This window comes from Colobus angolensis, unplaced genomic scaffold (assembly GCF_000951035.1).
Source record: "Colobus angolensis palliatus isolate OR3802 unplaced genomic scaffold, Cang.pa_1.0 Scaffold75, whole genome shotgun sequence".
Taxonomy (NCBI): domain Eukaryota; kingdom Metazoa; phylum Chordata; class Mammalia; order Primates; family Cercopithecidae; genus Colobus; species Colobus angolensis.
Window position 1 is genome coordinate 8,296,559 of NW_012121265.1, and position 14,134 is coordinate 8,310,692.

The 14,134-nt window shown below is 36.0% G+C and overlaps 2 protein-coding genes across 9 annotated transcripts in view; one reads left to right on the forward strand and one right to left on the reverse strand.

The window, feature by feature from the left end:
* The window catches only part of BBIP1 (BBSome interacting protein 1), an 18,435-nt gene extending 9,138 nt beyond the window's left edge, over positions 1-9,297 (forward strand). For 2 of the 6 annotated variants that reach the window (XM_011927879.1, XM_011927880.1), the window contains 3 exons: positions 1,749-1,905; positions 6,475-6,544; positions 7,511-9,297. In XM_011927879.1, the coding sequence (XP_011783269.1) occupies positions 1,867-1,905; positions 6,475-6,544; positions 7,511-7,677 (276 nt within the window). In that variant the 5' untranslated portion in view covers positions 1,749-1,866 and the 3' untranslated portion in view covers positions 7,678-9,297. The remainder of the gene's footprint in view (positions 1-1,748; positions 1,906-6,474; positions 6,545-7,510) is intronic. The other 4 variants (XM_011927881.1, XM_011927882.1, XM_011927883.1 and 1 more) reach the window with 3 other exon arrangements.
* PDCD4 (programmed cell death 4 (neoplastic transformation inhibitor)) overlaps positions 9,289-14,134 on the reverse strand; it is a 27,519-nt gene continuing 22,673 nt past the window's right edge. For all 3 annotated transcript variants that reach the window (XM_011927878.1, XM_011927876.1, XM_011927877.1), the window contains 4 exons: positions 13,822-13,929; positions 13,500-13,610; positions 11,937-12,076; positions 9,289-9,995 (listed from right to left, as the gene is read on the reverse strand). In XM_011927878.1, coding sequence (XP_011783268.1) covers positions 9,935-9,995; positions 11,937-12,076; positions 13,500-13,610; positions 13,822-13,929 — 420 coding nt within the window. In that variant the 3' untranslated portion in view covers positions 9,289-9,934. The remainder of the gene's footprint in view (positions 9,996-11,936; positions 12,077-13,499; positions 13,611-13,821; positions 13,930-14,134) is intronic.

The window sequence follows — 14,134 nt, forward strand, 5'->3', positions numbered from 1 at the left end:
AAACACTAACATAATTCAGAATTATGCAAACTGGAGCTATGGAACCTATCAAAATATCCATGTTTGACAGTTAAAAAAAAAAAGTTTTATCAACTGACTTAAAAGACTTGGAAGGGCCGGGCGCGGTGGCTCACGCCTGTAATCCCAGCTACTCGGGAGGCTGAGGCAGGAGAATCACTTGAACCCAGGAGGTGGAGGTTGCAATGAGCTGAGATTGCACCACTGCACTCCAGCCTGGTGCCAGAGCAAGACTCCGTCTCAAAGAAAAAAAAAAAAGGCCAACCTTTTCATAACAAAATTATATAAATCTTAGTCTTTACAGTTTGAAGGGTCCTGCTGTTGATTGCTTTTGTTTCTATGAAGATACTTGCCTGATTAATGGAAAATCTATTGAGGGTATCATTGTTTTGCTGGCTTGAGTTCACCACCACCCCATCATGGCTTTTACTTAAATCACTGCTTCATACACTTCCCTTTACCTATTGGACACTTGTTCTGAAAAGTCTCATAAGCATATCTTAGTCATTAGATTCCAAAGTTGAACTCTTGTCTTTCCCTAGCTTTATGATTTCACAGTGTAGCTAGTTGCTCAATTGAAGCACCCATTTTTCACCTGCACCTAAACTATTTGAAATACCCCTGTAATTGTCCTCCTGAATACATTTAAATCTGTTCAGGTCATTCTCATTCTTAAAATATTTCAGTGGTTCTCCTTATTTCCTTCAAAATCAATTTGATTGCAGTTTGGTTTGGGTTTGTTTCCAGACAGGTTGCTCGTAACTTTTTTTTTTAATAGCATTCCTTGCCTCTCCCATAATGCACCATGTGCTTTGTGTTGCCCATCTTCATGCCTCTCCACAACCTGTTGTTACCTGCACCTAAAGTTCCTCCCCCACCATTGTAGCTGACACAGTTTCTCCCTATTCTGTGTTCCCATGGCATTTTTACAAATACTTCTAAGTATAGAACTTATATTGCATTATGCTTCTTCGCTTATATGCCTATTTCTTCTCCTTCCACCCCTATCCTTCAGGATCCTCAAGCCTAGAGACTATGCCTTAGTAAGTCTGATGCTGAATTAAAATTTCAATATAAGATGACTTGCCATTTGAATACTTCAATTTTGTTTTTAACCTTTTCTTAGTAATGGATGTTCATGTAATAGAAAGTAGAAATAAGGCCCATAAATAACCATTAGTTAGCATTTTGGCACAAAATATTGTACTTGTGTCACTAGAAACCCCCATATCAGAATATCCTTGTGATAGGAGAAAAAGATGTCATTTTTGCCAAGTCTACAAGTCTTTTGCAAGATTTTATCTTTTCATATTTAAATAATTCCTTTTTAAAAAGACAGCTTTGTCCAGGATGGTCTAAACTTTTCACTTAATAGAGAAAAAAGTCATTCTTCACTTGGTTTTAATAAATGTTACATTTAAAAGAAATACAGTTTTTACTAATTTCAAAATTAGTTATTTGTAAATACTGGTATTTTCCTTAAATGTGCTTAAGATATAGCATCTTACTACATATGCCATATTGAAAGCGACATTGCCCTAGGAATACAAAGTGTGTTCTAGGTAATACTGGTCCCATAATTGCACTTTTAAAGAATTCCAGAATCACATAACTTTAGGAAACAATATATACTCAATTCTCCTGTTTGAAATTTATCACATACTTTAGCATATTAAAGTTTCTAAAGAATCCTGCTGTTAAAAAGAAAGTTTAACTTTTTTCCTTCCCAGGGCTTCTCAAATTTAGTAACTATGGAATCTTCTCAGAAAGTCCGTAAACATCTCAAAGAACTACGTGGTTATTGTATTGATCATCAGTCTATATACCAGGATTTGCATATCCCTCAAGATGCCTGAAGACAATCGGAGGGGTATACAAGCAAGCGAGGTTAAGAACAATCAATTTTCAGATCCTAAACTTTTATATGTGGTGTCTGCTGATAATGCATTCCCTGAGAAAATGGACCTGTGAATAAACCATGCTTCATCTCATTTCCTATCTCCACTTTCACGTTTTTTTGTTTTTTTTTTTTCTTGAGACAAGCTCTTACTCTGTCACCTAAGCTAGAATGCAGTGGTGTGATCATATCTCAGTGCAACCTAAAACTCGGGCTCAAGCAGTACCCTCACCTCAGCCTCCCAAGTAGCTAAGACTAACAGGCATACTCCATCATGCCCGGCTAACTTTTTTTTAAATTTTTTGTAGAGATGAGGTCTTGCTTTGTTGTCCAGGCTGGTCTTGAACTCCTGGGCTTAAGCAATCCTCCCACTTTGGCCTTCCAAAGTGCTGGGATTCCAGATGCGAGCCACCGTACCAGTCCCACAATTATTTTTCTAAGAATGTATGAAGGAAAGGCATCTCTCTAGCCTGGTAGAATCTTACTATGACAAAATGCTAAAGGGAATAAACATCTCTTAGGAGCTAAACACAGAGACAAGGAAACACTGGTAACTCTAGTAAGAAAGACTAAGGGCTTTGCTAATTATTAAGTAAGTAGTGCTTTTGCAAGTCAAGAGACTGTTCTCAGCTTTCAACAATACTGAAGGAATACCTAATTGAGTAGTCTGCTGGTCATTTAAAATTATTTCTTGATGATAGGTCACTACATCATCACTACACAACCCTCCCGGGTTCACACCATTCTCCTGCCTCAGCCTCCCGAGTAGCTGAGGCTACAGGTACCCGCCACCACACCCGGCTAATTTTTTGTATTTTTAGTAGAGACAGAATTTCACCGTGTTAGCCAGGATGGTCTCCATCTCCTGACCTCATGATCCGCCTGCCTCGGCCTCCCAAAATGCTGGGATTACAGGCGTGAGCCACCGCGCCCAGCCGCCGCACCAGGGATTTTTAACTTGCCAAATGTGTATGATTGATTTGAAGGCAATAATCCATCCTAGACATGCCTTTTAACTCTCACTCCTACAGCAGAGTAAAATATTTCATAAGAAAGATTTGGTTTTTCTTCAAGTTTTTCAGCATTAATTTTAGACATCCAGCTCAAATAGCTACAACAGGTTTGCATACCTTATCATGATTTTGGAATGCACTGTTCATCAAAAATATTATCTCTGGGAGAAATTACAAACTTTAGAATCTACGTAAGTAAAGGAAGCAGCAGATTATTTTCCATTTACCTAGACCAAGGCCTTCAAAAAATGAATTGACACTGTATTCTGTGAGCATTGTAAGTTTGGTTCTATTAATGTAAGAAAAATTTCATTTTCTGTAATTTAAAGTTTTCTCTTAAAATATGCCTTGACAATCTGCATCATTTTTTAATTTGGCATAGTATTCCGTTCTATGGATGTTCCATGATTTATTTAACCTTTGATCTGCTGGTGAACATTTAGTTAGCTTTATTGCTGAACATTTTGCTATTCAACACGATGCTTTAATGAACATTCTTTTATACATTTGTGTTGTTTCTTTACAGCCAATTACCATGTCAAAGAAAATGTGCATATTTACTTTTAATAGATACAGTACTGCAAAATATCCCTCTAAAAAAGCTTAACAACAGTGCTAATTTCCCTATACCGTCCCTACCTGTGGATACTATCAGACTTTTAACTTTTTGCTGTTTAAAAAGACACTACACATGCACTCATACACACAAAAGCAGTCTTGTTTAAATGTCACCTTAATGAGGTCATCATAATTTTCCTCTTAAAATTGAAACACCACCCCCCTCAGCATTCCTTAATCCCCTTTACACTATTTTCTGTAGACCTTCTGGCATGCTGTTGTTTCCCTTCTTACTCTAGACTGTAGGCTCCAAAAAGGCAAAGTTTTGAGTTTTTGTCCTGTTCATTATGAACAATGCTTTGCATATGATAAAAAAAATTCGCATATTTATTGAATTAAATGGCCATGGCAGTTGTAGAATACACATGAATTTCAGCCATAGCTGTTATCCAGTTTCTCCTTTAGCCCGTCTGTCCCTGGTTTAAATACATCTCACCTGACAAGAGAGTTCTCTTAAAAGTAGCCACAACTGCTTAGAATGCATTACTCTAAGCAAATCACCCATGTCTGGCTATTAGCAGGCCATGTGGGAGAAGGAAATACTATCTGTATAGCAACATATGGTCAACAATAGGCTGCATATACAACAGTGGTTCTATAAGATTATAATGAAGCTGAAAAATTCCTGTTGCCTAATGATGTCATACCCGTTGTAATGCTCATGATATTATGGCAAAACACTTTACTTTTTCTATGTTGATACACAAATACTTACCATTGTGTTACAATTGCCTACTGTATTCAGTGCAGTAACATGTACACGTTTATAGCCTAGGCCCAGTAGACTGTACCATATAGCCTAGATTTATGTTAGGCTATACCATCTAGGTTTGTATAAGTACACTCTTAGGATGTTTGCACCATGACAGAACCACCTAATGATGCATTTCTCAGAACATATCCCATCATTAAGAAACACATGACTGTACTCCTCCCTACTCTGGACTCCCAGGGCAGTTGATTATCAAAGTAGAGCCCAGCCAGTGCTGGCCATCCAACCACCACCTTGCTTATTTTAGCCCTTCCCTTCCTGTTTCTTTCCTGCCAATGCCTAAGGGGGCCTAGAAACAAGAACCAACCCTATTAAAACAGACATTCTATCCAGGCAAGTGACTGGCACTGATCTCCCCCACACTAGGCACAACCCACTCCCTACCATCCCTTTGGCTCCACACCATTTACAGTAACAATTGCACCTTAGTCAAACAGAGAACTGAGGTTTGGTTAGAGCACCAAGTTTCATTGTTTTTGTCAGGCAGATTTTAGATGTGAAAAAGGTATCAGACTAAGAAAACAAAGGACAGTGACAATTCAGAGTAGCTGGAGTTGCTTATGCTATCTATATAACAGCTAAGAGTTGTTCATCTACCACTTTAGCATTTTGGTGATACATGTAAAAATCCTTAGCTCCTATGTATTTCCTTCACATTTATCAGCATCTGTAATGTCCTCCCTTTCGGTGGCATATCATGTCAGGTTTGCTTCAAATAAGGAAACGTGATCATAATGAATATTTTCACTGTGATATATTTAATGGAGAGGCTAGGTGGTATTTTTGATACTTTAATTCAAGGCTAATCAGGGGGTCTGCAATGCTAGTAACCTTCATCCTAACCTGGAAAAAAAAAAAAAAAAAAAAGGCAGTGATCACTCGGTACCACTGGCAGGCCTAAAAAGAAAAGAATATGGTAGGAGAAGCTGTGCAGTCTAAGAAAATTGTATATTGTATTTACTTCACATTTCATTTAGTGATGAGTTGCTTTATTCCTGGTCCATTACTTATTTCATCATCTCTCCCAGCTAGAGCAGTATAGGGGTAAAGTTTGATGACAAAGTTCTGGAAAGCAGATAGAGGTTTTCAGGAACTTACACGTTCCAGAATAAGAATCTGAGCCAGAGAGAGGGAGAGACTTGAATACAGAGTAGAAAGCTTTTATTAGGAATGTCAAAGTAGTGGAGCGGGAATAACAAAGACCAGAAGCAGTTTCACTTGATTATAATTAATTTGCAGTGGTTGGTAAAGGCAGGCACCAAGCCAGATTCACCACTTTATAAATAATAAATCTGCGGGGGTGATGTTGTGAAAGATGCATGGTAAGGTTGCATCAGCAAGGTGAATCACTTGAGTGGGTGGGACCGTCTAGAAAAGCATCTGTGTTTGGAAAGGGATCATTCTACAGCTTAGTCCAGAACACCTTGAACACACAGCATAGCAGAATCTTGGCTGTAATACTTGGAGCAAATGTCACTGGCAAAAATGGCATATATGCTGGGATGTTCATAAGAAATACTCAAAGTTAAGTATTGCTGGTCCTTTCGCATATAGAATCTCAGTATTAGAGGAAAATAGTAAACTGAAACTCTACCTTATTTCTGTTCTTTACGAGCCAGTTTCACCTATTGTATTACTTTGTTACCAATTGCAGCTGTGTAGCCAGTGAGCCATAGGATTCTTTTTGTTAGGCACAAAGTAGAAACCAGCTGTTGAGACAAGTAGGGCTCTTATGTTAGCCTGCCAGTTCCTCCTTTTCCTACCTACCTGCCTCACCCCCCGTCTCAAATGGTGGTCATGTTTTTTGTCACTCACCATTCAGGGGAGATGCTATCAATGAACCATGCTGGCTACACACAAATGCCTTTTCCTCAGATGATATTAATCATCTTTGCCTTAAAAACTGAAGCTCTTCCAAGTTTTCACTATGAGAGAAAAAAAAATTACAACACCTAGCCTTGTAGTTAACACCACAACTGAATAATGGAAGTTGACAAGATCTAAATGTCACAGGAAATTAATGGCAATATTATACAAGGTGAGGGTAGTTCACTTTCTATAGGAATTTGGATTTTACTTCTTAAACTACAATGGAAATGTCTCAGGCAATCTGCTTTGGGAATTTATTCTTGAATAATACTGATTTCTCATTGAAGGAAAAAATATCCAGCAACTCAGATATGGCGGAAGTGAAGTCAATGTTCCGGGAAGTTCTTCCAAAACAAGGTATGTACATCACAAATATTGAAGTCATTATTATAGGGACTAAACAAGTGATAAGCAGTGTCACATAGGAGGCTTAATAGCTAAACATCTGTAGCTGTTGTGTTCCGTATTATCCCATTTACTGTCTACTTTTACTATATGCTTTTTCATGATATCCAGTAAAAGGATAACAAATGAAACATTCTTATACCTAAAATTGCCAATTAGCTACTTAATTCCTAAAATTGCTAATTACAACATGAATTTTTTTTTTAAACAAACAGGTTCTCACTCTGTCATCCAGGCTTGGGTACAGCTGGCACAATCATAGCTCACTGCAGCCTTGAACTACTGGGCTCCTGCCCTAGCCTACTGATATGCTAGTACTAGCCAGGCATGTGCTACTATGCCTGGCTAATTTGTTTTTATTTTTGTAGAGACGGGATCTCAATGTGTTGCCTAGGCTGGTCTCAAACAATCCAACCCCTTTGGCATCCCAAAGTGCTGGGATTACAGGTATGAGCTACCATGCCCAGCTCAATATGAAACTTCAATGAAAGAAATAATGGAATTTACTGTAATGTTAAATAAGGTCTGAAAGTGGAAAAAGAGAAACCTAAAGCAACAGTAAGAAAAGCCAAAGGTTTAAACATTCCGTTATTTGAAATATTTGTTAAATATCATACTTTGCTATATTTTTTGCACTATGTATATATATATTCTGCCAAATATTTTAAAATTAAACTTCTGACACAAAAAGTTGTGGGTAGAAAGCTCAAAACTTGTCTTCCTCAGAAACACCCTAGTAGTAAGAAATGCTTAGAGTGACAATGATCTTTCTGGTCCCACAGCAAAACTCAGTTTAGGTACAAGAGTTTTTCAGTGACAACAGATTAATTTTTTAGACCTTCATTCTAGTTGCAAATCTAACTACCAAACAACTGGGTTATCTTTCTTGAATTAATTCTTATTTCTTCTTAAACTTAGGGCCATTGTTTGTGGAAGATATAACCACAATGGTGCTGTGTAAACCCAAACTTTTACCCTTAAAATCTCTGACTCTGGAAAAACTAGAGAAAATGCATCAAGCAGCACAGAATACAATTCGCCAACAAGAAATGGCAGAAAAGGATCAACGGCAAATAACCCACTGAATAACTGAGCACTTTAGGGAACAACCTACATTATCTACTATTTAACAATAACTAGAAAATATGCTTCTGTGTGCTGAAAGTAGTATGTGTTAGTATTATCAATAAACTTGAGAGTATTCATATAAATACAAAAATATCCAAGATTGATGAAATTTGTATTGTGATTATAAACACGCTGGTTTGTATTGAACATAAACAGTTGAACTATGAACCAAGTTTTATGGGGTTTAAGTCATGTTTTTAGAATTGCAAATTAAATTATTTGTTCACCATTGCTATTGCTATCTTTTATAGGTAACTTTCTTGGGATCTCTTATAGATAACATTCTTGGGCACAAGGGACTAAATACAACTTTTATATACAGAGGATCTTTATATGTTTATTAAATCTGAAGATACATTCCAATCTTGCATAAAGTGTTCATTGAGCTTTTACATTATATAAAAAACAAAATTTTTAAACCAATTTTATGTGCCGTGTCACGTTTAATGCTATCTTGTGTGACCAGATCCTACCAGTAATAACAAAACTGTCTTAAACCTTTTTTTTTTTTTAAGACAGAGTTTCGCTCTTGTTGCCCAAACAAGTGCATTGGCACCATCTCAGCTCACTGCAACCTCCGCCTCCCAGGTTCAAGCTATTCTGCCACAGCCTCCCAAGTAGCTGGGACTACAGGCATGCACCACCACGCCTGGCTAATTTTGTGTTTTTAGTAGAGATGGGGTTTCTCCATGTTGGTCAGGCTGGTCACAAACTCGCAACCTCAGGTGATCCACTCACCTCGGCCTCCCAAAGTGCTGAAATTACAGGCGTGAGCCACCGCGCCCAGCTCTTAAATCTCATTTTTAAGAAACCCTCACCTATTCTGTGGTCAGCTAACTTTTAATTACATTAATTTTAAGGACTTGAGAATAAAATGACTGCATTTATCATCCAAGTGTTAAACAATAAAAAACCTAAAAATGGTAACTATATTTACATAAGCCGAGGTAATATGGGCTTGATAAAACCCATGAAGTAAATATGAACATTAAACTTGGTTTTAATTCTAATGGACCGTATCTAAACCTGTAATTAGTATACTCCTAACAGTACCCTCATAAATTCTGAATATAATTCTTGTTTGCTACAGTCAATATTTGGCAGTTTAAATTAACATAGACCTTGAGGCCTTGCTGAGTTACTAGGCTATGTAAAAGAGGTTAAAAATATGATCATTCTGTGTTATTAATTGGTAATATTTTCTCATACACTGGGTAAATGTCAAGCTTTGGGTCTTTGGAGTATAACTTTTTGTAACACTAGCCATTACTTGGTAACAGAATTTAAGGATGATGGAATGATGGAAGGTATAACATATTTCTAAAACTTAATTAAGCTCTAGGTCAGATAACAATGGAGTAAAGTGATACCTGCATTTTTTTCCCCAGTGTAATCTTAATTTACAATTGTACTTTTCACTTAAAATTTTGTAGGGAAAAAAAGTTTTCAAGGAACACCAAGATTAAATTCACTAGGTTCAAATATGCTTCCTTATGAGATTTAAACTTTACTGTATGAAATTAAAGTTTAAGAGACCTAAAATAATGTACTCCCAATAAAGAATCAACACTGCTTCACATGTTTTATTTTGGTGTACATTCTTCTAGAACCAGGTTCATTTTTCCAGTTTTGTAGAAAAATAGATGTTCCAGCCACCATTTACTTAACTGTCTAGTCTTTTAAGACCAATCAGTATGTTCCCTGGAAAGATGAATAAGTCTCATGACTAATTTTTTAAAAATTCTTTAAGACAAAGAAACAACTTTCTTTTTTTACTCCCAAAGCACAGTATCTCAACAGCAGCAGCCAACATGGGGTTTTAGCAGCTTAACTTTACCCCCTAAATAAAGCTTTGTATAAACCAGTGATTTTACTACAAAAAACACTGTCCTTGAAAGAAAGGAGTGGCAGTCAGACATCAATGCAAAACTTGGAATGATTAAGTCATAAACATGGCACTTACAAAAGGTAGCTTATTAGAATATTCCACTTAAGAGGAGGTTACTTTTCTGTCCCTCCTTTGCCCCCTTGAAAAACAAAAAAAAGAAAAAACATTTCCTTTAAAAATTCCCCTTAAATGTAGGTTTATAAAATGTCAGAAATGCCTTGTACCCAAAACAAGTGCTTAAAAAAAAAAAAAAAAACTTGTGCTAACAACTCTTACAATTCAGATATATATTTTTAAAACATCTAAGACTGCAAGAGTTCTTATATTCAGTAGCTCTCTGGTTTAAGACGACCTCCATCTCCTTCGCTTACAAAACGCTTTCTGCCCCTGTAATGAAGAAAAAAAACAAAGACATGAAAACAGATACAGATTCTGATTATAGTCAACAAAAAAAATTTAGAATTTGGTATTTTTTTGTTACGTGTTAGCATTTTAAAGGGTTTTCCATTTAAAAAAAAAAAAAGCATGCCTCTAATTCCTTTGGAAAAGACTCCCTACTATATATCTTACCATAAAACATCAATATCAAATCTGAGTTTTTATTTTAGTAAGTTCACTATCCAAAGTCACATTAAAAAAAAAGTTGACTCAAACTAAAGCATTTTATTTAGAAATTTAAATTTATTTCTAATTATTATTTGTAAGCTTAACAGTGAGCCAAATAAGAAACACTAACATAATTCAGAATTATGCAAACTGGAGCTATGGAACCTATCAAAATATCCATGTTTGACAGTTAAAAAAAAAAAGTTTTATCAACTAGAAAAGCCGTAACTTGAATGTGGAAAAAAGAAATCAGAATCATAGCCTATGCCCCATGTTGGGATTCGTGCTTTGTCAAACTCAAGAGGCCCTGCTCTATAATGTAACCACACTCTAGCTAGGTGTAGTGGCAATAGCCCAGAAGGAACAGCTGGCCAGTGGCCTAAAGCAGTAAGTGGGAAATAGAACTTGGGCAACATTAGCCCTTACTCTCTGACCCCAGGCCAACAGGCACAAGCATGCAAAACCACACACAAATGTGCACCTCACCCAAATAGGCTAAAAGATAAAGGACCCAAGTCAAAGCTATATGGTATGTATACACAGAAAGTTTATTGCCTCACATGACCTTTGAGAATAAAGCCACACAGAAACAATCAGACTTTCAAACAGAGGCTGAAAAACTTTCAAAAAGTCAATGCCAGGGTACTGGCCCCTTTTCATATCAAGTCTAAGTGAAAAACAGCTACATCATCTTGAACATAAAGGCTTCAGACTACATATTATGAGACCAAGGTAGGGAATGAAGAAGGAGTCAATAATAATAAGGCCTGCCAAAGTTCAGAGTTTTTACTAATGTATACCACTTGGCACATGCATACATAAATCCTGCCATCACCAAACTAATGTCTGTATTTCCAAATATTTCTAGTAAAGCTATTAAACTATCATCACTTTCTTTTCCCTCTCTTTTAATGGCTTCTAAAATTCTAAAGCAAAGGCCCCTACTAGGAAATATTTTTCTGAGTTTTAATTCTTACAATGCACTTAAATAAAAATATCAAAGCTTAAGAAATTTTCCAGATAAAAAATTATAAGAACTTAAGATTATATAAAACTGACCCACACAAGCAGTAAGTTTGGCTATTACTAAACATTTACATTATTACATTATAAGCTTCATTATTAGCTTTAACAACAACAAAAAACTTAGCAACTCCTTAAGAGTTACATCCTAGTAGCAAAAAAATAGCTCCAAGGAAAATCACCTACATACACTTTCCAGTGAGAACATCCTCCACACATCCCCCAACACACACACTTTCCAATGAGAACATTCAATCAGACCCAATTCTCCAACCTGTAAAGTCAAGGAAGCCATGTCCAGTACAGGTAAGAGCCTAGATCTTTGAAGCCAGAAAAGTCCTGGATTCATACTTGGCTTCTACCATGTACTAGCCATGTGACCTTAGAAAAAGTATACCTCCCTAAGCCTCAATTTTCTCATCTTATCACTGATAATACCTACTCTAAAATAACACTGAAACTACTTACAACAAAGGAACTGCTCCACAAGATTAGTTTCTTTCAAATGAACTGGGACTTCATAAGGCAGTCCTGTACAGATTTACAAGGGGGCTAAAACAAGCTTCGCCCTTCTTTCTCCATGAACTCACAAGAGTCATGTTCTTCAGTAACTTCAGGGAATGATTAACTTAGCACTTAACCTTCCCAAAGACCTTATCCACTATTTTATATTGAGAAAGTAGTATTTAAATAAAGTACCTTGAAGGACAAAGATCTCTGAGTTGTTTGGAAATTATTCCAGCCTGAAAACATTCTTCTACAAACCGCTCCAGCACAGAGTACGAGTGTGGGACATCCAGATTAATGTCTGGAATTTCGTTGTAAATTCTCTCATAACCCTACAACAATGAAATTACACACAGAATTGTTAGCCAATATAAAATATGTCATAAAACACCATCCATCATTATGTCATCAATCTATATTTAAGGCCAAATGTTCAAGTGGTTAAACTAAAGTCTGATTTGAATAGTGAGAAGCACAGAAAGTAGATCTGTTACAGTGTTTTACAACTGTTCTCTTTTAAGAGTCAGGAAATAACAGACACTGGCAAGGTTGAGGAGAAAAGGGAAGGTTTATACGTTGTTGGTGGGAATGCAAATTAGTTCAGCCCCCGTAGAAAGTGGTTCGGAGATTTCTCAAAGAACTCAAAAGAGAATTACCATTCAACCCAACAATCCCATTACTGGGTGTATATCCAAAGGAAAATAAATCATTCTACCAAAACGACACCTGCATTTGTATACTTATCGGGTACTATTCACAATAGCAAAGACATGGAATCAACCCAAGTGCCCATCAATGGTGGATTAGACAAAGAAAATGTGGTATATATACGTCCATGGAATGCTACATAGCCATAAAAAAGAACAAAATCATGTCCTGTGCAGCAACGTGGATGCAGCTGGAGGCCATTATCCTAAGAAAATTATCACAAACATAAAACCAAATAATGCATGTTCTCACTTGTAAGTGGGAGCTAAACATTGGGTACACACAGACATGAAGATGGGAACAATCAACACTAGGATTTCAACAGTGGGGAGGTGGGAAAGAGGACAAGAGTTGAAAAACTACCTATCAGGTACTATATTTACTACCTGAGGGACAAGATCATTAATTAGAAGCCCAAACCTCAGCATCACTCAATATACCCATCTAACAAACCTGTACATGTACCCCTCTGATATCTAAACTTTAAAATATAAATAAAAAAATAAGTAAAATTGGTTACATAGCTAAAAAAAAACTTTTAAATACTGTTCTCTTAAAAGAGCTGTAGGCAGACACCAGACATTGGGCAAACTCCTTTCCCATCTACTTCTCTATATACACTTAGTACGTTTTTTAAAAAATACAAGCCAAACACAAACCTCACAAACATTTAAAACAAGAATCATAAAATTTTAAATAGGAAAAAAGTACTTTATAATTTGTTAAAAGTTAAAGGTTCATGTTTCCTGCTAGATATAGAAATTGTCACATCTTAGAAACCGAACCCTTGAGGTAGAATACATAATCACATTTGTTAAAGTAGGTTAAAAAAAAAAAAAAAAAAAAAAACCCACTGCAGTGTTACTTTCCAAGAAATGGTTGCAAAAGGTTCAAACCTCAAACATTACCATTAAGAAAAAATAAAACATATAGGCATAATAACACTTAACATACCTAAAGAAAAGTCACTGACAATTCATAATCTGTATTCAATCATATATTTAAGGCATAATCCTAAAAGTTGTTCAAAAATAATGTTATACTTACTCTTTTCATTTGGTCTACAGTAATGGTGGAAGACTTCCAAAGGGACTTTAATAAATCCAAAATCATCTTAAAGGTACTTTCTCCAGTTGACTCTAAAACCATTATAACAGCCTAAAAATTGAATCAGTGAGTGAATTTTTGGTTAATTCATATATGAAACCACTCCTAAATGTATCAGATGCCTTTTGTAATAGTAAAAATTTAAAAACCACTTCCTCCTTTGATATTAAAAAAAGGATGTACATTATTTAAAAAGCATAAGTCACTATGGTACAAAAAGGAACACTTAATAAATCTCTTTGACATGGCAAGGTAATCTTACTTCATATACAAGCTCATGGTGAAAATGAGGTACTTCCAGTTCCTTAAGGCAATGTTCAGCTTCAGATATGTCTCCAGAGAGTAAATATTCTTTCAGCAGCATATCAATCTATTAGATTTAAAAGTTGAGATGTGTTAGAATTCCTAACTTTTAAAATATCGTGCTTGCCTACAGGATTATTTGCCCTCATTCCAATATAATGAAGTAATGAGTAACAGCTAGTAACATATAGACTGGACATGGTACTATTATCACAGAATTTTTCATAATTAAAAAATAAATCCCCAATTTTTAAATGGTTCATAATTATGAC